Source organism: Pleurodeles waltl, chromosome 3_1, assembly GCF_031143425.1.
Source record: "Pleurodeles waltl isolate 20211129_DDA chromosome 3_1, aPleWal1.hap1.20221129, whole genome shotgun sequence".
Taxonomy (NCBI): Eukaryota; Metazoa; Chordata; class Amphibia; order Caudata; family Salamandridae; genus Pleurodeles; species Pleurodeles waltl.
Window position 1 is genome coordinate 681,365,518 of NC_090440.1, and position 26,173 is coordinate 681,391,690.

The 26,173-nt window shown below is 43.3% G+C and overlaps 1 protein-coding gene across 2 annotated transcripts in view; it reads left to right on the forward strand.

Annotated features, from left to right (window-relative positions):
- KCNQ4 (potassium voltage-gated channel subfamily Q member 4) overlaps nucleotides 1-26,173 on the forward strand; it is an 861,160-nt gene that overhangs the window by 646,287 nt on the left and 188,700 nt on the right. For both annotated transcript variants that reach the window (XM_069223287.1, XM_069223288.1), the window contains exon 7: nucleotides 8,973-9,068. In XM_069223287.1, the coding sequence (XP_069079388.1) occupies nucleotides 8,973-9,068 (96 nt within the window). The remainder of the gene's footprint in view (nucleotides 1-8,972; nucleotides 9,069-26,173) is intronic.

A 26,173-nucleotide genomic window follows, 5' to 3' on the forward strand; every position in this document is an offset into this window, starting at 1 on the left:
ATAAGACATCAGAGGCGTAAAAACTGATGGCCTTTAGAGCAAGTTGCAGGCAATGTGAAACATTCGATAAGGAGACCCTTGGAGAGAGAAGAATGTAACATCGTGCACTCAGAGTGTTCTAATAATAAATGAAAAGGTCACTATGACTCCAATTCTTGGTCCAGAATTAATTACTTACATATTTAAAATGGGAAGAGATCCCTGAATGGGTTTAGAAAGAGCCCTTAAACAATGCCAAGACAAACTGTTGGATGAGTTTGGGCCATTGGCCAGAATGTTTGACTTAATAGAAGATGCTTATCTAAAGGGAATGGATCTCATAATTGAATTGTTGAGAGACTAGTGCAGAGAGAAGGAGAGCAGTTTAAATGCGAATTAGCCCTAAGTTGGCTGACCTTGCAAAGAGAGAATTTTCTAAGAACGCAAAAGGACTCTTATTTGGTGATTGTATGGTTAAATCCTTGGGCAAGTATGACCAGACCTTTACAGGTTTAGATAAGGCTCATTTTAATATGAAGAGGGTGTTTTACAAGAGCAGTTATTTATGAACGGGCCAAAACGAGAGGCACCATTTCCTCTGAGCAAATTTCAAGTTAGAAAATTCAGGATATAACTCCGGGGGAGCTTATAAAATCAGAGGAAACCAAGGAGGATTCTATCCCTTAAGGGGAAGGTCTGGACAATTTAGAAGCAATAAAGGAAGAGGACAATCTTCCAACTCAAGTCAGGGTGAGTACGAAGACAGATTCTGGTTCTATCCCCTTACAATTTGGGGGGGGGCAAGATTGATTGTTTTAAAGTTGGATGGAAATTTCAAGGGATCCTTGGGTGCTAGAGACTGTAGGGGGATATCAAATAGAGTTCATGAGTTATCCTTGGCAAGAGAATGAACCAAAAGAGTTGGTTTTCAATACAGAGTTGGTTGTTATAGTCATGGAAGAGATGAGATTATTAATAGAGAAGGGTGCAGTCAGGAAAATATCAAATTGTGAAGAAAAAGGTTTTGTGCTACGATTTTCTTGGTGGAAAAGAAGGACAAGGGGTGGAGACCAGTTAGAAATTTAAGAAGTTTGAATCAGTTCGTGGTTTACTGAAAATTCAAAATGGAAGGGATAAATGTATTAAGGGATCTACTTCAAGAAGGAGATTGGCAGATTGGAACTTGAGACATTTAACAGATTTTGGCAATTGGAATTTGATAAAAGAGGTGTTTCAGAAGATTCAAGAGATCTGGGATCCATTCAGAGTGGATCTTTTTTGCATCCAGACTGACTGTTCAGATCCAGAAGTACATGAGTTGGAGGCCAGACCTGGTGGCAATAGCAATAGATGCTTTCATGCAAAATTGGAGGGATCTGTAGGGTTATGATTTCCCTCCCTTCACAATGATTCAGAGAGTGTTGATTTAGGTGATGAAACAGACAGAGATGTTGTATTGTTTGTTGACCCCTTTCGGAATGCTCAGCGTTGGTTCCCAACAGTGTTGGAGATGGCAGTAGATTTCCATATTTGATTCCATCATGCATAGGTCTCTTAAAAAGGGTAGACATAAACGAGCCTCCTTTAGTTCAGTAGGGTTTACTCAACCTTCTAACATGGAATATATCAGGAGATCAGGAAGATTATCAGGCCTTTCGAGAACAGCTTCATAGTTACTCAATGAATCATGGGCAACAGTTACCAGGAAAAAATACAATGGTGCTCTGCAAGTCTGGCTAGGTTGGCCATGGAAAGGGATTTGGATCCCATACATGCGGATGAGGTAGAAGTGGCTAATTTTTTGGTTGGACTTTTTCAGGATCGTTTGTCATATAAAACAGTTAATTGCTATAGATCGGCAATTGTTGCAGGACATTGTCTGGTACAAGGAATTTCTATTGGTAAAAATTCTTTAGTTTGCAGAGTGATGAAAGGAATTAGACTTAAAAGTCCTCCGACATCCAAATATCAAAGTTTGTGGGATATTGATGTGGTACTTAGACTTTTTCTAAGTTGGCTGAGTAATAAATATTTAGAAATTCAAGAGCTTACTTGGAAATTGGCAACTTTACTATGCCTAATATCTTTTAGAAGAGTTTCTGATGTTAGAGCTTTAGAAATTTCAAAAAGATTTTATCAGCCTCAAGGGGTATTGTTTGAAATTTGTGGAAGAACTAAAACTATGTCTGGTTCAATCATCTATCCTTACTTTGATTCCACTCCGAAATTGTGTGTGGGACGATGTTTGAAACAATATGAAACTAGGATGTTGGAAAAAAGATGGGCAGTAGATGGGCATTTGCTTATTTCTTATGTTAAACCATTCAATGAAATCTTGAGTGCTACTATTGCTCGATGGGTGAAGTCAGTAATGAAAGAGGCAGGTATAGACTTAGATGGGTTTAGAGCCCATTCCACTAGGGGTGCTATGACAAGCGAGGTTAGTATGTCAGGAGGACGACTGGAGGATATATTGAAAGCGGCGGATTGGTCAAATGTTGACACTTTTCGAAAGTTCTATTTTATATCAGTAGATCATGTTTCAAGTTATGCCTTAAAGAGCTTTGAACACGCAAAATGTTACCCTCCTGTCTTGGCATAAAATTATGATTCAAATAGGTTAACTGAATAAGGAATTGAGATTTAGTTAAAGACAAAGGAGGCTAGCACTATTCCTCCATCCCTTCCCAGATTGGTAGGTGGTTGGTGAATGGATATTATATATATTTTGAATTTAAATGTCTATTGATTTATTAAGTAGGAAGTAAGACTTTGTTTAATTTGGTTTTTTTTTTGCAGGTGATTCTAGTTTATATATTTTTTAAATGAAATATTTGATGATCAAATGTTGTTTTGCGTTTGTATAGAGAATTAGGACGATGTGTTACTGAAGATGAGGGTTTCAAAAATGATGAATATGTAGAAGATCAAACAAAAGAGGAATAAAATGGAGGAGAGACTGTTTTTGATGGACTGAAAGTTCTATTCATTGTGATGTTTTCAAGGTTCTACTTGACTTGCTTAAAAGGAGCTGCTGTGAAGAGTGAATAAAAGATTTATGCATACTGCTAGCTTCCTTTGTCCACATCCGCCGTCCACCCCTGGGCGTAAATCCTCGCCCAGTCATGGCTAAACTCCTAAATTACAGGGATAGAGATACCATCCTTGAACAGGCTCACCTTCAGTGGAAGCTAGTCTATCAGTCATGCATAATCATGGGTTTTCCAGATTTTACCAGGCTTCTAAAGCAGCGCCAGTCCTTTCAAGTGGACAAGCAGCACTTTCAATCGATGAACATCCGTTATATGCTCCAATTCTCTGCCCGACGTGAGGTTCTGTATCAGTCACAATCCCGCTTCTTTGATACTCCGGAAGCAGGATTTCAGTGGGTGGATGAACAGGTTCACTTGAAACCACACTCCCCTCTGCATCCTGATTCATCCCAAAGTGACAAACTAGACATGCTCGCTTAGGCTCACGGAACTGGATGCAACAGGGCTTGTTCCAACTGGAGGTGCTCCTACTGTTCAACAGCCATCCAGGCTGCTGGAGCGGGGACCAAGAGCTCCCAGGCATCTGTTGCAAACTCTCCTATGTGACACTTGGTCATTCATATATTACACATCAAAACCTCCTTTTTATTTGATCCATTGTATATATTATGCATTAGGTGGCCAAGCAACGTTCTAGACAGTTGCACTTACCCCTCATTTTATATAGTTAAATAGTTCTTGAGGGGATCCATTGGAATATGTTGACCTAGACCCTCTGTTGGGATCTACTGTGAGCTATTTCCGCGACAGATGCTTTATGTTTTCGAAGTATGAGGTGGTGGGTGTTACAGTCTTTTGGGTTTGATGATTGGGTGTTTCTATATAATGTGCAATCTTTCATATTATTATTATTGTTTTTTTTTTTTCCTTTTGTATATCTTGTTTTCTGTCGCTTCTGCCCACCTGGTATCTACCAGCAGCCCTACACTCAGCATAGGCATTCATACGCTTTACTGATATGGGTTCCACACCACACGTATCCCGTGTAGGCCACCTACATATAGGGGGTGATTCTGACTATGGCGGACGGCGGAGGCCGTCCGCCATAGTACCGCCGCCAAATGACCGCACCGCGGTCAAAAGACCGCGGCGGCCAGTCAGACATTTCCTCTGGGCCGGCGGGCGCTCTCCAAAAGAGCGCCCGCCGGCCCAGAGGAAATGCCCCTGCAACGAGGACGCCGGCTCAGAATTGAGCCGGCGTAGTTGCAGGGGTGCGACGGGTGCAGTTGCACCCGTCGCGTATTTCAGTGTCTGCAAGGCAGACACTGAAATACTTTGCGGGGCCCTCTTACGGGGGCCCCTGCCGTGCCCATGCCATTGGCATGGGCACGGCAGGGGCCCCCAGGGGCCCGGCGGCACCCCCTACCGCCATCCTGTTCATATCTCTTTTTCAGAATCCTCATGGCGGCGGAGCGCGCTCCGCCGCCATGAAGGATTCCCCCGAGCAGCGGTAAGTCGGCGGGAGCCCGCCGACTTGCCGCTTCTGACCGCGGCTGAACCGCCGCGGTCAGAATGCTCGTGGGAGCACCGCCAGCCTGTTGGCGGTGCTCCCGTGGTCGGTGGCCCTGGCGGCCACCGGGCGCCAGGGTCAGAATGACCCCCATAGTGTCCTGGAATGTGAAAGGCCTATTAGATAAAGTGAAACTGGGGCTGTCCTGAAGCAGGCCAAGCGATTTTTCCTGTTATTACAAGAGAGACACCTTCTTGGGAATAAGTTCCCATGCTTCATGGGATGGGGGTATAGCAAGGCCTACCATTCAGGATTTACATGTGGCGCTCGGTGCATGGGTATCCTGAATCGACAGACAATTACGTTTTCCCACTTTCAGGCTTACTTGGATAAATATTGCAGATACACAGCAGTAATGGGAACCCTGTATGTAGAGCCTCTTACATTATTGAATATATTTGTTCCCTCCCCTCAGACATTCCCTTATTGAATTGTTGACAGGGCTCTGAGTGAATTACCTAACGGCTTCATAACCATAGGATGATACTGGAACGGATTCGCAGACCCAGATCTGAACAGATGGTGTCCTCAAGATTTGTCCTCAGTGATGAGGTTGACACCCCTGTCCTCCTGCATTAAACCTTGTGGGTGTGTGGAAGGCATATACGTTCTTTTCATCAGCACATGGTTCCTACTTTTGACTTGACTATTTCTTGATTCCTCACCCCTGCCTACACAGAATCACAGATATTACAGTTCTCCCCAGTTATCAGATCGTCCACTTGTGGCCCCAGATATCTGGGTAGGTCCCTGACACCAACCATTTTGCTGATGTATGTCACTGTGGCACCTCCACTGCCCTGTATATCGCAAACACATAGAAAATGCCATCAATTACTACTTTGCCCATAACAGAGATACTCTGGTAAGCCTTGAAGCCCACAATTAGAGGAACAGACATTAGTTATTGCACAGGGGAGTAATGTCATAGACTACTCCATATAGTAGACTTAGAGAAAGATATCTTAGACCTAGACCTCAGAGGCAGTCAAGATGATGGCCAGTGTGCTTGTAGACAACTTGGTTTAGCTCAAAAGCAGTACCTCCAAGTCTTGATGGATGAGGCAAAACTCACATGGAGAGCATCTCACAGCAAAATAGACCAATGGGGATACAAGTCTAGTCAGATGCTCCATAAACTGTCAAGATGTCCACAAGACACCCCCCTTCCATTGATCACAGATTAATTGGGTGTTTTGCTTGCAGACCTGGAACGCATAATGGATAGATTTGCCTCTCATTCCAGAGAAGTTTACACCAAGAGGGAGGTAGTATCCAGTGCCTAGATTTTGAGTTCTTGGAGGTTCCCTCACTTCAGACCCTTCGAACATGGCCCATGACTTTCTAGATGCAGAATTCACTAAGGAAGAACTCACTACTGATGTGGCTGATATGAATTTGGGTAAAGAACCAGCACCAAATGCGTTCCCCTGCAAATTCTTCAAAGTTTACATGCCCAAACCTATCGACCACCTTCCGGAAGCAATTTTGTCTTCCTCTAATGTGGCAATTTTCCCACCTGACTGGTGTCATGCTGAAATTGGGGTCTTCCCAAAACCGGGACACCCCCCTAACGATCCAACATCATATTGCCCCATTTCTTTTTTTAACCTAGAAGCTAAAATACTAGGTAAGGCGCTTGCAAATAGATTCATTACTCACATCAGATCTGGTATATCCAGATCAGTCTGGATTTATGTCTCACTGGGAGAACTGCCAATATATTCGCAGTGTCCACAATGTGATTGCAATGGCTGGAAGGGTGGGGGAGTCAACAATGCTCCTCTTAGCCAATATTGATAACGCCTTTGACTCAGTCAATTCGACTTATCTATTTATCCCACTTCAATGCCTTAACTTTGGCCTGCAGTTCCTTTCTTATTTTCACTTATTATACACTGACTTACCAGTCACTATACAGATTGAGGGAACACGTTCTGAACCCTTTTCCATACCTTGAGGGACACGTCATGGTTATCTCTGTACCCCCTGTTTTTTGCCCTTATCATGGATCCACTGGAGATGTGTGTGAGGATGGATACACAAGTTTGGGGTTTACAATGGGGTAATGGCTTGACAGATCGCATTGTGCTATATGACAATGATGTCCTCTTCTCTATTACATCACTGCCCGTGACTGGTCCTAGACTGTTACAGATCCTTCACTCATTTGGTGAAGCCTCAGGCTTATATATCAATTCCTCAAAGTCTACAATTTAGTCTTGGGGCCACGGACCCAATGACCTCAGATGGGCCGTGGGACTGAAACATGCTAATCAAGGGTTCAAATATTCAGACGTTTATATATCCCCAGTTGCCACAGCTGTATGGAATGCAAACGTTGAATCAGTTTTTACTCATTTCAAAGAGGATATCAAGATTTGGTCAGTTCTCCCATTGTCATTGTTAGGTTGCTCTGCAATCCTGAAAAATGGTCTCCCTACCTACGTTTTTATATCAACTCCAGAATTTCCCATTCACAGTCCCCCAAAAGTGGTTTTGTAAATTGAATTCTCCTTGAGTTGCCCTTGCCAAATGTTTCCAATCCACATATTGTGGAGGTATAGCAGTGGCAGATGTAGAATTTTATTACATGGCGTCCCACTTATTGGTCGTTCATGACTGGTGGTGTGATACTCAGGCCAACCCACCATATGCGTTAGACAAACTAGCGATGGGTACCACCCCACTGACAGCCTACTTATATGGGACTGGGCATACAACTGACCTTCCCCCGTGACTATAACTGTCCTTAATGTCTGGCGGTTGTCACTCCCGGCGACAGAAGTGCTGGGGCAGACCGACAGAGCAGACACCACTCTGGTATGAAAACTTCCTTCCACTAGTAGCCCGGTTATCGGTATTCAAACACTGGGCTCTCATCGGGATCTCCTCATTGGGAGATGTTTTGCAAGGCACAGTACTTAATTCATTTCAGGATCCTCAGCCAGAAATTTCAATGACATCGTTTCCAATTTTACAAGTACCTCCAACTCAGACATGCCTTCACTCCCTCCATTACTACACTGTCAGATCTCCATGAATTCACCCCCCTGGAAAGTACACTTCTCATGGGAGGCTTTTGGGATCATAAGGTTGCAAGACTTTATCAAATGCGTTTATTAAACCTACCAGATAGGTTCACTACTTTACTAACAGCCTGGGAAGCCAATATAGGTGAGCTGGAAAATTAAGATTGGGCTGATATACTGGGTTCTCCATGGGAGGCTGCCATAGCAGTCAGACTTCGACTGCTTCAATTTAAATACTTACACAGGACTTCACGCAATACAAACTTTGGCAGATGGGTGTAATAGCTTCTCTGACCTGTCTTCGGTGTGGGACAGAAGAGGGCATCTTCATTCACACAATATGAAACTGCTCGACCCTAAACAGATTTTGCCGAAGAGTGTTCACATGTCTTAGTGGAGTCATATCATGGCAGACCATCAAAACCTGAGGCTTCTAATTCTCAATTTAATGGAAGATTTTGATGACAACAGGCACAAATTGTCTCTCCTTTATGTGGGACTGACACTGGCCAAACGAGACATCGCAACGGTCTGGAAAGCAGCAACCCTTCTGTCATTAGCAGCTTGGAAAAAGGGTATAGATTTCTGTGTGGGCCTAGAAGTAGCAGTGTATAAGGCACGGGGCTGCAGGCCTGCCCTCAGAAACACCCTATGGTCTTGCAAGATTGGGCAGACTACAGGGCCATAGACCTAGTGCCCATTCACCCAATATGACATTTCCTGGTTGTGGAAATGACGGCATCCTGGAGCGACAGGGGACACCCATGATGACTATCAGACTTATTATTTTTTCTGTTTTGGCACTATTGATTTATAGTCGCCAGGAGTCTCTGGAGCGGGGTTGAGGGGATGGCTTGGGTAGGGCAAAGCAGTAATATTTATTACATTTTCTGGATCTTTTTTTTGTTGCATTATGTGATTGCCCTTTTGTTATTATTTGACTGTTTGGGCCATGTTGACTATATTGAGAAAGTACATGCAAAATTAATATAATATGTTAAAAAAAAAGAAATGTCTGAGACCTGCGCAGGAAAGGAACTGTAAAGTATGAAGGTGAATGCCTTCCCGAAGACAATGTGAAGCCCATGGTTCTACATCTGTAGCATTGAGGAAGTGGCTGATAGCCAGTAACTGTGTGTAGTTGGTATTGCTTTGCAGTACTTCTTTCCCCAGATTTGCCAGTTGTGAACTTGACCACATTTTCACTTGAGATGGGAACATGGTTACTTTTTACGTTTACGTCCATATTAATTATGAAAAGTTAAAAAATATTTTGAGCATTTAGTAAATTCCAAGTCAGGATAAAGCAGGATGCCTTGATTGGGCTCATTCTCCGCAAAAAGCACCACCACACATCAAGCACCAGCTAACCCTGAGTCTCTCTTCTACCTGTTTTAGGGAATTCTGGGTTCTGGCTTTGCCCTGAAGGTACAGGAACAGCACCGGCAGAAACACTTTGAGAAGAGGAGAACTCCGGCCGCTAATCTAATCCAGGTACGTGAAGAGAGTAAGAATGTCAAGAGCTGCCTTTTTCAGATGGCAGAAGGTGACAAGTTTCAAATATTTCTGTCTGTCTGAGATACCTGGCTGGTTTATCTTCAACAGGATTGAAAACTGGCAAAAAACAGATCATAGGGTAACAACAATGTCACTACTTTATGCTGTCTTGCCACTACATTCCCACAACGTATTCTGAGTCTGTCCAGCTAGTATTTTACCTCCAGTTTTAGAAGCTATGAGAGAACATGCTTGACACAGATTCCATTAATGTAACTGGTAAGCCAAGTGCATATGCAGGAATGTAAATGCATTGCACATCATAGGCATGCAGTGATGAGCTTCAGAAACGCTGAACAAGGGCCCTCTGGACCACAGTGACTTGACGTTAGTAACTGAAGTCAGGGTGATGATGGTTGACATTCATCTTAATGTTCTGCTTAGTAAGAAAAGGCAGGTACCAACATAGGTGGATTGTTTCATCCAAAGGTAGATAACCGAGATGATCCGGACGAATAAAACAACAAGACATACAGTAAATGCCAGATTTACATTTATGCTAAATACATATTCCCTGGTGTGGAACTGGGTGAATGGAAGTCAGGCTAAGGAAGAAGAGAGAGTAGAGTTCATTAGGTATTTGATCTTCATCAGGTGCAGATTAATGCTTTTCTAGAATAATGCTCAAGAAGTGATGACTAGCAGGTGAGTAGGAAGGGAGCTGCAATAAGTGGGTCCTTGCAACATGTAGGCTGAAGGACCATAGGATGCTTTAGTGGAAACAAGAAGGTTAATGTGAGATTGTGATTTCTTTACTCCTTTACTATTCTTTATAGATTAATTGAGGCAGAACTGGGGAGTGCCTTAAATACTAAGAGACATAGCCAGAAAGGTAAATGTAATTGTATAGACTTTCTCAAGTGTAAAGGTAAGACTATACTTAGTAGTAACTTTACACTTTTTTCCATTCACATTTTCCAATTGTAAGTTTAATACTAGGTGCAGACTTACATGTCTCCATCCCTTAAATCTGAAATTATGGGAACCAGGTTTGGGACCTGCTAGAATAGAATGTGCAAGTGTAAAGATCCTACAAGTAACTTTTCACACGTAGGTAGAGATCTCTGCCACAACAACAGGGATCTCCCTGTTTCATAGGGAAAAATAAAGTCCAATTATTTAAAAAAGAATACAAAATAAATATTTAGCATAAAATAACATTCTAAATTAACTTAAAATAATTGATATTAACTTGGAAATAAAAATAAATGGTACAGTACATTAATTCATTAAATGAAATGTTCTACAAGTAATCAATGTATAACTATTATTTAGAATATTGTTTTTTTTTTAAAACGACCCTTATTTTCATTCTTATTATTCAGTAAATTTTATTAGAAAGTATTTGTTTTCTCAATTGTATTTTTTCATTAAAAATGATAGAGGCATAACTCTTCACATTTATGTTTGCTTATGGCAATTTCTAGAACATGCGTAGTAGCACTACTGTAATATAACTAAACCCATCACAAAGCGCAGAGCTTTCTGAAAAGCATTTTAGGCCTTGCAAGAGTATAGAAGCATTAAATAAATAATTAATACAATAAAATAGACAGCAAGCTTAAATTCTTTCTTCACCAAGAGTTACTCAGAGAAAGGGGTGTTTCACTTTCTTAGTAGTGACTGCACCAATTTATTTACATAAAAAACCTGAACTACAGCAATGCTGATATCTGGCTGTTGTGTATTACCCATGAACTGAGTAGCCTTTCCCATGCATCCTAAAGTCTTATAAGTCTTGGGCAGGACATCTGACAGAAAGAAATAGGGGTTGGGTACTGCTAAATGTCTGGCAAATTCAGGAAATCCATACCTTATGGCTAAGTTGACGGCTCCACTGTCACAAATGTACAGTCACTTTGTAAGAGAGGAGAGTGTAAATTAAAATACTAATACTGTACCTCAGTAATGGGAGTAGGTGGAAAAATAATTAAACACCTATTTTAAAAAATCCAGCTCAATTGTGAACCTTTAGAAAGTTACCTTTCACTCTCTGGCATTCCTGGAAGTTCATTTGCATTCGTTCTCCAGTTTCTCCTAGACATTGATGAGCCTTGAATAGGTGTGAAAAATTGAGAAATGTCTCCAAGGAGCAAACAATAGGCTGACCTGAAAGGACAGCAATGACTCCTCTGAGTTCAGAAGTTTATGCAGAGTGGGGCTGTGGGCCTCCTTTTTACAGGGCAGTGTCAAACCATGCTGGGCAGGTCTGTTAAGACATTTGTAGTGCTTGGGGTGCACTTGAAAGGGAGAGAACTGGATGCCAAAACAATTCTTGTGGATCCCCTGTGTGGTTGCTGCAGAATCCTGCTTTTGTCCTACCAGAGTTCTATCTCTGGGATGTTGAGTAAATAGTACCTACTCCGAACTGGGTTTTGGTCTTAGATGCCGAAAGACACTGAGATTATCATAGTACCCTCCCTACACACATACACCCAGCCTTCAGACCTGAAGTTTAGTGTGGCTAAAGACTTTTGCCATCTTGAATGTACGCTGACACATGGAATGTTTGGGCTATTTGCAGTAAGGCAAACAGGAAGGGCTGCAAAAGTGGGTGGGGTTATCCATGGATGCTTTTATACCATTGGGTAGAGCGTGCCCAGGAGGCAATCCCACACACTAGCTAGAGCCAGAGTTAAATTTAGCACCTCCAGGCACCCACTTCAGAACACTATCCGGACCTGCGAAAAATCAGAAGCAGACTGGACCTACTAGCTGTAACCTAAGAGGAGCCCTAAAGCACTGGACCTGCTCCCTTTTGTACCAGGTCAAAGAAATGGACTCCAAGGGTCAGTTGGTTGACTTCCTGTGTGGCCACAGGGCATTACCAAACTGCAAGAGGCCTTCCACTGTAGGGTAAAGTGGACTTGGATTGGACCCCTCTATTGGCTCTGTCTGACACCCTGTGTGTTAATAAGGGCCTCCCCTTAGGTCCTGGTGGGCTCTAGAAGTGTACTTCTGTGGTGGACTGGGACTTGAAACACTAAGGGCCTGATTTCGACTTTTTGTGGTGAGGGTACAATTACAATGGCAATTTAGTACCCTCCTTACCAAAGTGAAATTCTGTGCGCCACATTTTGAGTTGGACAGAACTTCAGTATGTAGATGGTGGCTCCACCTCCAATGGCCTGACGAAGTGTGGCCATGTATCCACCTGCCCTCTTTAGAGTGGCCGAACATGTGTCTAGTGTCCACTGTCCATCACCGCCAGCTAAAACCTGATGGTAAAGGACAATGAACCCTATAAAATGACCCCCACACCATGGGATAAAACTTCCATGGCGAGGAGTCATTCATCTTTTTATTTTCAAAAACAAAATCCTCCTCTGCAACTTTGCTTTTGAATATTAAAAGACAGATTTGAAAGTTTGACGTTTGACTCCATCATGTTGATGGAGCCGAATTTCAAATTTTCAAAGCAGTTACAGAACTGTGGTTCCTGTAAATGCTGGAGATGTCCGCTGGGCCAGCAAACATCTCTAACATAGGGGTTTGGGTATTCTCTCAGGGCAACAGTGTACTTTACGACATCACCCTGAAAGAGTGAATTCCCATCCGCCAAATTCTAAATCTTGCCCTAAGTCAGAAAGTAACAATTCTAACCTGTGCTCCATCATGGTCAGCCTTAAGTTGCACCTCGGTCCCTGTCAACTATGACTATTGACTATAATTGGCACTTAGTGATTTTTTACGCTATTTCTACTCAACAGTAAAACTTTAAAAATGGTCTTTGGTTCCCCTTATTGGATTTTTGTCATTTTGGTGTCATTTAGTTTATTAATATTTACCCTATTTTGCTAATTCAGGATGTGATTTTTATTGTTTTGCATTTGTCATGCCTTTACTACTATTTTGGTACTACATGAATACTTTACATACTGCCCTAGGTTGAGCCTGTATTCTTTGTGCCATAGCTACCTTGGGGTTGAGAGAAGGTTAATTTAGTGCCTTTGAAGATTCACCCCAAATATTACTTCCAAATATTCCACCTTGGGAGGTCAGGCATGAATGAAAACAGTACTCCCTTATAGAGTGTTCATTCTTTCCTCTGACAGGACATCTTCACTGACTTCTTACCACACGTTTTGCAGAAATGCGATTGGATAAGAGATTTTGTATATTTCTCCTACCGGGTCAGGCAGGGAGAGCCAGTGTACAAAGCTACAGGGACGATAGTTTGAGGGAAAGACACACCGACTAATTCAGGTGTGCAACCTTTTCTAAAGGGCAGATTTTTCCCCCCATGCACTCGTTTTAGCAGGCACGCTGTGTTTACATTACAGGCACTGCATGAATTTTACATGAGAGAGGCTGTAGGCCTTGGCTCTTCAACTAATAATCTGTTGTTGGGTCCTTGACACTTTTCCTCCACCCACCACAGCATAAAACTTGAGACGATGGGTCAACCCACTTCAGCTATTGTCTTTCTTCACTGTGAGTGACAGCATTTTGCCTTGCACATTTGCACGTCTGCCTAAAAAGTAGTCCACTTCAATGCCAAGGCTGGTAAGCCAATCTGTTCTTTTATTGTATGTTTTCTTTATTTTTTTTTATATGATTCATATTTTACAAACACAAGTCAGACAGGCACCATCCAAAAGAACTCACATGTTTAAGGTAAGTTCATCAGTTGTAATCCAATATGTAATTCAAGAAGAATGCTTCTTCACAAATAAGTAATATCCATGTGAACTTTATTTGTAGTTGTTGATAATGGCTTAGTTGAAGGACAAAATGCATTGGCTGTAAAGTCCTTGTGAATATTCTTTTATTGAATAAGCAACTGGGTCGGACTAGCTAATAGGGCAGAGCCTAATAGGCTGGTCTGACAGATCGGTCTGTGGGCCAACGTTTTAACAGTTGAGGGGCTGATTTTATGACCAACTGGGCGAGTTTTTCCAATATTGATTTCCCCGATATTGCCTCAAGTATTTCCTGCAGTAAACACATGCATGCATTCTCCATTAATTTACAGAATATCCATACAGCAGGTCTTTACTAGTCCAGAACTGGTCTGATTTCCAAATGTGGGCTACTTTATTAGCTGTCTGGTTTGCTAACAAGGGCCACTTTGATTTTGATGTCCGCGACTATTTTTTGTCCTAGTCTAACCCTGGTAAGCAAATAAAGTTTGTATGGATATAATTTATTTGTGAAGGAGTATTCTTCTTCAATTATATATTGGACTACCACAGATTAATGTGCTTTAAACATATGAATCGTGTTCGTTAGTGCCTCTATGTTTTGTGTGGTTTTAAATTATATGGTTGAAGACAACCAGCACTAGGGGGAGGGCACAATTCTTAAGTGACTAAGGAACTTTTTGGATGGTGCAAGAGATTAGGCCTGAAGCTTTACCAACAGTAAAGTTAGACTTTTGGTCTAAGTTTAGACTTTTAGTCTAGGTTTAGACTAAACCAAAAGTCTAACTTTACTACCAGTATAGTTAGACTTTTGGTCTAAGTTTAAACTTTTGGTTTAAATTAAGACCTAAAGTGTAAACGTTGACCAAACGTTTAACTCTACTGTGAGTAAAGTTAGACTTTAGGTCTAAACTTAGACTTTTGGTCTAAACTTAGACTTTTGGTCTAAGATTACCTCTGTGAATCGGGCCCTGTATTTCTAACATAAATGCCACACGAAAAAAGACCAGGCTTCTCTATGGCACAAACCTTAGTGTTTCTGGAGTAACATAACAAGAAAGCCGTCCTGTGTGAGGGTGGTGAGCACCTGCCAGAATCGAAGGTATATAACAAGGCATCATAAAAAGCAAACTTGGTGCTTCACGGGAAAGGAAACATGACCAATTGCAAAGCTCACAGTAAAACATTAAGAATAAAAAAAGATTTAAAAAATAGCAAGGGAAAAGCAAATAGTAAATTTAAAAACATGGCACAACTGCTGTTTTATACGGGAACTAATTATAATTAATTCTTTATATCACAACGCTAAGACAGGAATAATGGGTGGGCTTTAATCAGACCCCACACAATATGGCGATTTGCCAAAAATCACGAAATTGTCACTTTTGTAAAAAAAAAACAATTTTTACAGAACTGCCTGCAAAATTAGAGTTTTCTTTCTATAGCGCGTCCTCGACCCAAAGCTATAGGAGCACTTTACATAGGCACGAGTTACATTACACAAGGACACATTTGATTTGTTTTTAGACATAGGGAGAGTAAGTTATTTGCACAGATTTACAGGATGTTTGTTGAGCTGATTCCGAGACTCAAATCTGGTCCCCCAGTTCCAAAGCCGGCAGCTCTGGCCCTTACGCCACAACCTCTTCTTGTGCTAAGTTAGACACCAGCCTTCGACATTTCCCTGCCAGTTGAACATGTAGAAGTGCAAGGGGACTTTGCTAGTGCTAGGGAGTGACAGAAGGAGCTGAGTGAAGCTCGAGCTGAGATGGTGCTATTCAGGATTATACAAGTGCCTCGGTTTCTGTGACAGTGCATTGAGACTGCCTTTCTTCTCTTTTGACCCAGGAATTGACACGGCATGAGCGCAACAATGTATGAGAGCTTCAGAAGCCTAGTGCTAAAAGAGGGTTAATGAAGGAACATAGTAAACTAAATTAGCATCAGTGTACTTTTTCCAGAGCAAGACACCATTGTTTGTGAAAACATTATTATCCCCATTGCGAAAGATGTATTTCCCCAGTCTTTTGTAATCATTTGAGACTCTTAGAGAATGACAAGGATAACTTTGAGGCCAGAGAAAATACACCTTTGTTCACCTTTCACATCTCCTTTCCGTCATTCATCTCTTCTCAGGTTCTTGACTTCACTACCCCTCTCCATTTTCCATTTGTACCGTCCTAACCTTCCTACTCCCTTTTGCTTAATTTCTACCCTCCTTCCCACCACTCATGTTTCCCCCTGTTTAGTTCTGTCTGTTAATTCCATACTTTTTGCCCATCGGCCTTCTTCTTCTTTATCTCATTACTTCTCTACTATCTTCATGCTTCCGAGACAGCAGACGTTACTCTAAAGCTTGAATACTATGGGCCTAATGACCGCCGAGCGCATATTATGACCGCAGCGCTACAGCCAGCACGGCCAGATTTCATCTACACGACGGGCTGGCGGTGCTGGCGGTGCCGGCGGTCCTTATCTGCCAGGGCAGCGCTGCAAGCAGCACTACACTAGGGATTATGACCCCCTTCTCTGCCAGCGATTTCATGGTGGTAACCTTGCCATGAAAAGGCTGGTGGAGGTGGGTGCAGGGTCTCTTAAGTTACTTAAGGTTGCCAGTCATTACAAAACAAATCTTCATTAGATAAAATATATCAGGTATTGTATTAGCCTTTACTTTCACCCGTCCTGTCACTTGCAGTACTCACATGTATCAGTTCAATAATATGAATATTCTTTACAAATCAACAAATGCAGTTGTATTTGAGTAGTATATGTGGGATGACATATAACCAGCATACAGTGAATGCTCACTTCATCAACTTGAGATACTTTGAGTACCTAATAAAAGGTATCCAGAAATGAAATACAGTTTCATAAGTACATTTTTTTCTCTTCCCCCTGTCTTCAGGAATAAATCCTTCGAAGTTTTGCACACTCACTAGCTCTTATATGGCCTTATCCTTACTACGTTTTACCCATGATGATGGTTTAGGAGTCAGTTTTAACATGATATCTTAATCAGACTGTATATTTTTTTGGCGAGGTACTGGCACTTTTTACAGGACCACCAGTTACATTACACAAGGACACATTTACTTTGTTTTTAGGCACAGGGATATTAAGAGCCTGCTTTAGAGTTTGTTGGATTGATTACTCCGTCACAAACATGACGGATATCCTGTCCTCCGTATTATGATCTCCATTGGCTATTATGGGATAGTAATACAGTGGACGGGATATCCGTTACATTATTATTATTTGTTTTCATATTTTTATTAAACATTTTTTTTTTTAAATAATATTTTATTAGTTTACAACATAACAGTAAAAATGATATATTGATTACTCTACTTATATAACTAAACCCCCCTCCATCCCCTCATGCAATTCTAATTTTGTGATATAGTTCTCTGTTGGCGAGTCTCAGTGGTTTCGGCTGCTGTATTCTTTTTTTTTTTTTTTTTTCCCTTTTTCCCTTTCTTATCATTCGCAGAGCTTTACTGTTCGGGTTCTGCATTTGAGTCTGTGTCGGCGTCCGAGGTAGTTACAGTTGCTTCTATGGTGGATGTTTCTGGTGATTTTAATTTCTCCAGAATTGAGTCCCATTGTATGGTGTCTTCCCTAGGTCTTTGTTCTCGGATTGCTTCGCGCATTAGAACTGATCCTTCCACCTCCGCCCATTTCTCGACTGTGTTTTTCCAACTGATTAGTTGTGGACCCGCTGGGGACTCCCAGTTTGAGGTGATTTCACGTCTGGCTAGAATTAGGGCTAGATCTATGAACTTGTTGGATATTTTAAAAGCTGATGTCCTTGGGAAATCCCCCAATAAGGCCGCAGTTGGAGAATTATGCAGTGATCTTTCAGTGCAGGCCGATATTTTTGCAAAGATCCCTTCCCAGAATGCATTTAGGTGAGTGCAGTTCCAGAGCATGTGTAGAAAGCCTGCTGTAGGTTCAGCGCATCTAGGGCATTTTGCGTTATCTGTACCATAGATTTTAAAGATCATTTGTGGTGTTAAATAAGCTCTGTGGAAGATGTACAGATTTATTAATTTGAACCTGCCATTTCTGGATACTGGGTAGATGCTTGATATGATCTGGTCCCATTGAGTTTCATCCCACATGATACCTAGATCTGTTTGCCACTTGGATTTAAGTTTTACTAATGGTAGGCGCGTGCTAGCTTGTAATGTTTTATATATTCCTGATACTACTCCTTTTTGGTCCCCTATTGTACAAATGATTTTACAACTGTTATGGGCGGGGGGTTCGAGGGTCCCTGTTTTCCAAGCTTTGTGGGCAATTTGAATGATGGCATTGTGGGTGATGAATAAGCCAGGGGGAAGGTTGTATTGGTTCTGTAATTCAGCGTAGGTGAGCATTTTCCCCTCATTGTATAGGTCTCCCAATTTAGTAATGTTATTAGACATCAATTTGTTGAGACCTGGGATAACTTGTTTCCCTGAAATATTAGACAAGCAAGACAGTGGGATTTCCGGTGTATATGGAGTTTTGATGTGTGCGTGTTTTAGGTATTGGGACCAGCAGTGTTTGGACGACTCCCATTCCATCAGTAGTTTATCTTTGGATTTGGATTTCCAGGGGTTCAATAGAATTCCCATTATTTTGTCTATAGGGCAGTTTAGAGGGATGCTCAGTTCGGTGGTGTTTGGGGGGTTGCATAGCAGTTTTGCAATCCATTGTAGTTGGCCTGCCCAGTAGTACATTTCCATGTCGGGGCTGCTAAGCCACCCTCAGCTGTGGGTCTTTGGAGAGTTTGTATTGCTATTCTATGTCTGCTCTGGCCCCATATGAAGGTGGTTGACATGGTCTCTATTTCTTTGAATGTTGATTTCGGGATTATAAGTGGGATTGTTGAGAAATAGTATAATAACCTAGGCAACACTATCATTTTGAGGAGGGCAATTCTGCCTGTGACTGTTAATGGCAGTGTTTCCCAGAAGCGCATGCTAGATCTAATCCCTCCAAGAGCTCTCTGTATGTTCCCTTCTAGTAGGTCGTTTACTGAGTGATAGATCCTTACTCCTAGATATTTAAAGGTGTTGGGGGACCATGGACGACCTCTTGTGTTGGTGGGTTCTGAGGTGTTAGCGTGCAGTGGAAAGATGGCTGACTTCCTCCAGTTAATCCGGAGTCCGGAGGCAGCTCCGTAATTATCTAGCATACTCATGGCCCCTTGTTGTTCTGTCTCTAAGTTTTCTAGGAAGAGTAGCATGTCGTCTACGTATAGAGCGATGTAATGGGTCCAGTTGTTAATTTGGATACCTTTATAATAGGAGCCGGTTCTGGCCATTTCAGCTAGTGGTTCTATTGCAATTGCAAAGAGAAGGGGGGACAGTGGGCACCCTTGCCTAGTACCCCTTCCAACCTGTAGTGGGGGGGATATATAGTTGCAGGTTCTTACTCTTGCAGTGGGATTAGTATATAGTAGTTTGGTCCATTTTACGAACCCTTCCCCTAGTACCATTTTCAGCATGACTTGTTCTAAGTAGTCCCACCTCAGACTATCGAATGCTTTCTCTATATCAACCGAAATGATTGCTGCTTTAGGTATGTTTGGGGGCAAGGAGTGAAGTATTGATGTTAGTCGTCTAATATTCTGGGATGTGCTGCGTTTGGGTATAAAGCCCGATTGGTCTTGATGTATCAATGAGGTCATGTGTGGGAGCAGTCTGTCTGCTAAGATATGGTTAAGTATTTTGTAGTCTATGTTAAGCATGGATAAGGGGCGGTAGGAACGGACGTCATTAGCGGGTCTGTCTGGTTTCAGCAATGGGATCATAATGGCTAGGTTAGTCGATTGAGGTAGGGTATTGCTATTCCATGCTTCTGCATATAGTCTGCAGAGGTGGGGGGCTAGCAGGTCTTGATACTGGCAGGAAAATTCTAATGGAAGTCCATCTGCGCCTGGAACTTTGCCCCTTGCCATGCTTTGGATGGCTGCTTTTATTTCGGAGATTGTTATATGTAGCGCTAGGGAAGACTTTATTTCTGGAGTTAGGCTGGGGGCAGAGAGGGCTTCCAATTCGTGTAATTGGGTGGTGGTCAATGTTTCTAAGGGGGCTGCATAGAGATTGGCATAGTAATCATGGAAGACGGCATTTATCTCTTTTTGGGTATATATCTGTGTGCCATGTGAATTTTCAATTTCGACTATGGTGGTTTGTTTTTTGGGGGTTTGCGCAAGCCAGGCTAGTAGAGCGCTAGCTTTGTCCCCTTCTGCGTGTTGTCTAGTTAGATATTGTTTGTAGTCAAAGCGAGCAAGTTTGGTACCTGCTGCGCAGATTTTTGTCCTGGTTGTCACCAGCGTGGGGTGTAGGTCGGGTTGTGTGGGGCACCTTCTTTCTAGGTCTCTAAGAGATTCTTCCAATTGCAAAAGTTCTCTTTCTATTGATTTTCAGATGCCTATGTTTTCGACAATGCACATGCCCCGGATCACTATTTTAAAAGTCTCCCATTCGATAGATCTAGTAGATGCGGTTCCTTCATTGATTAAAAAAAATTCTCCTATGGCTGTATGTAGTGTGTTTTTAAACGCTTCGTCTTCGAGCATTTCTGCTCTAAGGCGCCATGTTGGTATTGTGGGCTTTTCTCTGCCCCAGGATAGAGTGGTTAACAGGGGGTTGTGGTCTGATATAGTTCTACTAAGGTATTCGGCTGCAGTCATGTCGCTCTTTATTTCAGGAGACACCAAAATGGTGTCGAGTCTAACGTGTAGGTCGTGTACTGGTGAGTAGTATGAGTAATCCCTTGACTGAGGGTTAGTTGTTCTCCAGCTATCTATTAATTGCCAGTGTTGCTGCCATTCTACGAAATGCTTTGCAGTTTTCAGTGATTGGGATTGTGATATTGGAGGGTGTGATCTGTCTAAGGAGTTGTTAGTTATGCAGTTGAAGTCCCCCCCCTATTATATTTTTGCCAGCCAGTAGGGGGCCTGTTTCTAGTGACAGTCTGTCCAAAAATTTACTTTGGTCATAGTTTGGCACGTATATACTTCCTATAGTTATTTCTCTTCCCCCTATTCTCCCCTTTATCACCGCATACCTTCCCTCTTTGTCAATGCTCTTGTGAAGTATTTGCATGGGAACTCCAGGGCGGATCCATATCAGTGCCCCCCTAGCGTAAGCGGAATAGTTAGTGGCTATTATTTGGCCCCTCCATCTTTTGTTAAGGGCTTTGACTTCTTGTTCGGTGTGGTGGGTTTCTTGTAGCAGGGCTATGTGGAGTCCTCTACGCTTGAGGTAGTTGTGAACTTTGTAACGTTTGGACATGTTATTTAGACCTCTTACATTCCAGGTTATTATTTTATACTGTGTCGACATCGGCTAGATTGATCTGTGTTACTTTGACAGGGTTAGATGTGTGCTCTGCAGAATGTAAGATCATGTTTAGTGGCCTATGTTTGGTTTGAGTTCCTCTAACTATTGTGGTTGTGTGTGCATGAGTTATTTCCTCCCCGATAATAACAAAAACTTTCCCCAACTCCCTCTCCCCAGGACCGGTTATTAAAACTTTCCCCGTCCAAACCATTTAACTTGTCTTATCACCTATTGGTGGTGGGAGGTGCGCCAGAGCCGAGAGCTTACACTCTAGGTCGGTCCCGGGGCCCGGTAGAGGTATATCTGTAGCCTTTGGTGGATTGTTCAAAGTTTATTATTTACTTATGGTTGCGTGACAAGTTCTTCTCGGATAATGCCGTTTGCTATTGAAGATCAAGTGGTAGATTAAAAGTTCTGTGACCAATTCAAGAGTTACTAGATGATTTCTTCTGCTGTTCTGGGGGTGACTTTTGGGAGGTTAGTGCAGGTGTCTTGTGAAGAGACAGAGAAGCTCCCACAGCTTGAGTCGTGGTCTGAGGCGTCTGCTGATGCTTGTGAGTCAAGTGTTTTTTTTTTGCTCAGGGTTGCTGCTATGTCTATCACCTCACGCATTTCCTGTAAGGATTGGTGTCTGGGGGGTGTTGTAACCAATACTCTATTGGAGGACCTTCCTCGTCTCTTGCTGGCTGCGCGGGAGGGCTTACTCTGTGTGCTTGATGGTGTGAAGTTAAGAGTTTCCATCCAGTCTCCTGCTAGCTGAGGGGTTGAGAAAAAGTGTGTCTTGCCTTTGTGTTCGACTCTCAGTTTAGCAGGGAATAGCATTGCATATTTAATGCCTTTTTCGCGCAGGGTGCGTTTAAAGTCATTATATGAGGCCCTTAGGGACAGGGTTTCCCTGGTGAAGTCGGGGAATATCATTATGCGCTGATTATTTAGTGTGATTTCCCCTATTTCGCGGGCTTGCGAGAGGATATAGTCCCTGTCTTTAAAGTGCAGTAGTTTGGCTATGATTGGGCGAGGTCTGGTTCCTGGTGGAGGGGGTCTGCCTGGGACCCTGTGGGCTCTTTCGACTGCAAAAAAAGGTGATAAGCCTTCAGAAGGGATGGTGTCTTTGAGCCAGTTTTCTAAGAAAATTTCCATGTTTGCTGTGGAAGACTCCGATCCCTCCGGTACTCCGATTAGCCTCAGGTTGTTCCTGCGGGAACGGTTTTCCGCATCCTCTGCTCTGGTCTCCAGTGTTTTGATTCTAGCTGTGAGCTCGACCGTCTCTATGGTTGATGTTTTTTGAGTTGACGTCACCAATTTTAGTGTTTTCTCTGCAGTTCCTACCCTTTCTGTTAGTTTGCGATGGTCGTCTCGTAGTAGTGATAAGTCCACGGTTAGATTATCTATTTTTTGTTCGAGGGCTTCACGAGATTCTCTTATGGCCAGCAGGAGCGTGTCCAAGGTTGTTTCTTGTTGAGTTGGTGTGGTCTTGGGATCCGGATGAAGAGGTTGTCTGGGCGTCTTATTGGACATCAGCTCCTCTTGGCCTTGTCCCTCTCCTTTTTTGGGTTTGCCCATTTTGCTGTCTTTATCATTGGGTGGCGTGTGGGAAGAGAAAAAAAGAAAGGTCCCCGGTCAGTGCAACTGTCCAGGACCCAGGTGAATGGTTGCTGCTGCCAGGTGATTCAGTTGTGGTGTGGTTTTAGGCCAGGGACTATAGGTCAATGATTTCAATCTATGTCGGGGAGAGCGTTCTGCATCCCGTTCCTTGCCGCTGTAATCTTTGCCGTGTTCAGGCACAGTGCAGTCCTCTGGTAGAGGATAGCTTTCTGCGCGTGAGTCTCCAGTGGTCCAGTGGGCGATGGTCGCTGCGTCCCTCTGGTCTCTAGTTGATTGTTGGTGTTTGCGCGTTAACTTGGTTCTTGCTCGTGGAAGGCCTCTGTGTGTGAGTCTCCGGTGGCCCGGGGGTGATGGTCGCTACGTCTATCCTGCCCCGGGTTGATTGGCGAAGCTTGGCGGGTGGGTATGTGTGGGGTAGGGTTCACGCTTAAGTTTCCCTGATGTGGCTCCTTGTGTGCGTTATGGAGGGCGTTTGATTATGTCAGGGCATTGACGGGGGTAAGTGTTCTTGGTTAGTGCTTTCGCTGTGCTAGTTGTTCGCAGTGCGCATCTCCGCCCCGGCGTTCAAGCTCTTTTCCCCCTTGCTTCTGGCTCCCGATCTGCCTGATTCTGCGCTCTCACCTGGATTTCATAGTTGTTCCGGAATTCTTCTTTCGCCGTTTCTATTATTCCCCGAGTCGAGCCACCTTTCCTTATCGTTGGGCGGCGTGTGGGAGGAGAAAAAAGGAAAGGCCCCCGGTCAATGCAGCTGTCCAGAACACAGGTGAATGGGTGCTGCTGCCAGCTGATTCAATTGTGGTGTAGTTCAAGGCCAGGGACTATTGGTCAATGATTTCAATCTATGGCATGGGGGGCGCTCTGCATCTCGTTCTTCGCCGCTGTGATCTTTGCCGTGTTCTGGCACAGTGCAGGCCTCTAGAGGAGGATAGCTTTCTGCGCGTGAGTCTCCAGTGGTCCAGTGGGCGATGATCGCTGCGTCCCCCTGGTCTCTAGTTAATTGTTGGTGTTTGCGCGTTAACTTGGTTCTTGCTCGCGGAGGGCCTCTGTGTGTGAGTCACCGGAGGTCCGGGGGTGATGGTCGCTACGTCTTTCCTGCCCCAGGTTGATTGGCGAAGTTTGGCGGGCGGGTATGTGCGAGGGAAGGGTTCACGCTTTAGTTTCTCTGATGTGGCTCCTTGTGTGCGTTGTGGAGGGCGTTTGACTATGTCAAGGCACTGACGGGGGTAAGTGTTCTTGGTTAGTGCTTTCGCTGGGCTAGTTGTTTGCAGCGCGACTCTCCGCCCCGGCGTTCAAGCTCTTTTCCCCCTTGCTTCTGGCTCCCGATCTGCCCGACTCTGCGCTCTCACCTGGATTTCATAGTCGTTCCGTAATTCTTCTGTTGCCGTTTCTATTATTCCCCGAGTCAAACCACCTTTCCTTCTTCAGCCGGGGAGTTGGTGCAATGTTAGTTTCTCGGGGCGGCCGCCATTTTGAGATCTGTGCGTGGTGTAGCTCGTAACTCTTTTCCTTTCCGTACGACTGTTCTTGGGCCATGGCACCTCTCAGACTTCTACACAGGGGTCCCCAATTGTTGGGGCTGCTTTTAGTTAAGTTTTGGGCTTTGTTTAAGACAGGATTCTTCCTGGGCCCCGTTCTCGGCTCCGGAGCTCCGCTCTCACGCGTGCGGCTTCATCGGCTGCTGGCCACGCCCCCGTGATATCCGTTACATTTGTTACAGAGTAACAACCCCTCTACCAAACTCTAAATCAGGCCCTAAGGGATTTGCCTAGAATCACAAGATGTTTGTTGTGCCGACACCGAGACTCAAACATGGTTCCCCAGTTCCAAAGTCAGCTCCTCTGTCTGTTACACCACATCCTGTCCTCATGCTTGGGTTCTCTCCTTTTCTTTAGACAATAATAGACAATACTGAGTGCACTTGATGATTAAATTATACATTCACGGCATCTCTGTTCAATAGTTGAGTTCTAGGTTCTCTGAACAGCTTATATCTGAAGAAACGTACCAGTAAATGCAGAATGTTTTGGTCCCTCACTGACATATTTTATTTGTGAATGTTATTCTGTCCCTCCCTAGGCCTTCAATGGTGGCTTTTATGAAACCAAAAGCGGAGCGCCAGTCTCTTCCATATCGGATTTTGAAGAAAAAAAATATAAAAATATATCTAAGGACCAATGCATGTAGTGCTCGGGCCTGCTCGCATTAGTAGTAGATACAATGTAATCGCCTCAGTGTTCGAATATTTTAGGATCAGTATGGGGAGTTTGGTCAGAAATGAGTTCTCTTACTAAAATCATTTTGACGCTGGAAACCGCTTTTCTGAAGTTAGTTTGCAGAGTTTTGATGAGGATCAATAACTAAATAAAATGGAGGCATGGACACTTGTTATGGGAAACAAGAAACCTCCTCAAACCTCAAGACTGTCATTGGTGCTTGTCATTTGCTCTTAAAATACAAATCTATTGGGGAAAAAACACAAGTAAGAACTTGAGGTGGAAAGGTGAGGATTTTATTTCCTCATTCAATGAAAATGAATGTACAGGTCTCACTAGCCCAAATTCTTTGTTTTATGTTTGGGTAGATTAAAGAGGCCTTCTTTCTTTCAGTATTTAAGGTGTGGGAAGGATGTATATGACTTGTTTCTGTGTTTAAGATGTGAGCAGGTTTCAGAAGCCATGTTGCTTTCTGTGTTTAGTCACTTCACCCCACCTTCATCCCACCCAAGGCATTAGTACCCCTTCCAGCCCACAACCACCTGCCAAAAGTGTTTGGGTCACAGTGGTCCCTGGTCAACACTCCCCCACCTAAGACCCTACACCCCAATGTCACCCCAAACGAAGTGAGGCCTGCAGCAGGCCCCCCCATCCTGTCTCACCCACCCAAGGCTACAGTGTTCCCTCCATCACACTACCACCATCCAAAACAATATCCCCTTCCTGCGAGCCTACACCCCAAACAGGATTGCAAGAAACTGGAGTATTAGTTGAAGAGGGTAAGTGCCCACTGTAGGAGGCTGGACTGGCTTGTAGTGAGTACCAAGGGGTACTTGCACCTTGCACCAGGCCCAGTTATCCCTTATTAGTGTATAGGGTGTCTAGCAGCTTAGGATGATAGATAATGGTAGCTTAGCAGAGCAGCTTAGGCTGAACTAGGAGACGTGTGAAGCTACTACAGTACCACTTAGTGTCATATGCACAATATCATAAGAAAACACAATAAACAGTTATACTAAAAATAAAGGTACTTTATTTTTATGACAATATGCCAAAGTATCTTAGAGTGTACCCTCAGTGAGAGGATAGGAAATATACACAAGATATATATACACAATAGCAAAAATATGCAGTATAGTCTTAGAAAACAGTGCAAACAATGTATAGTTACAATAGGATGCAATGGGGAAACATAGGGATAGGGGCAACACAAACCATATACTCCAAAAGTGGAATACGAA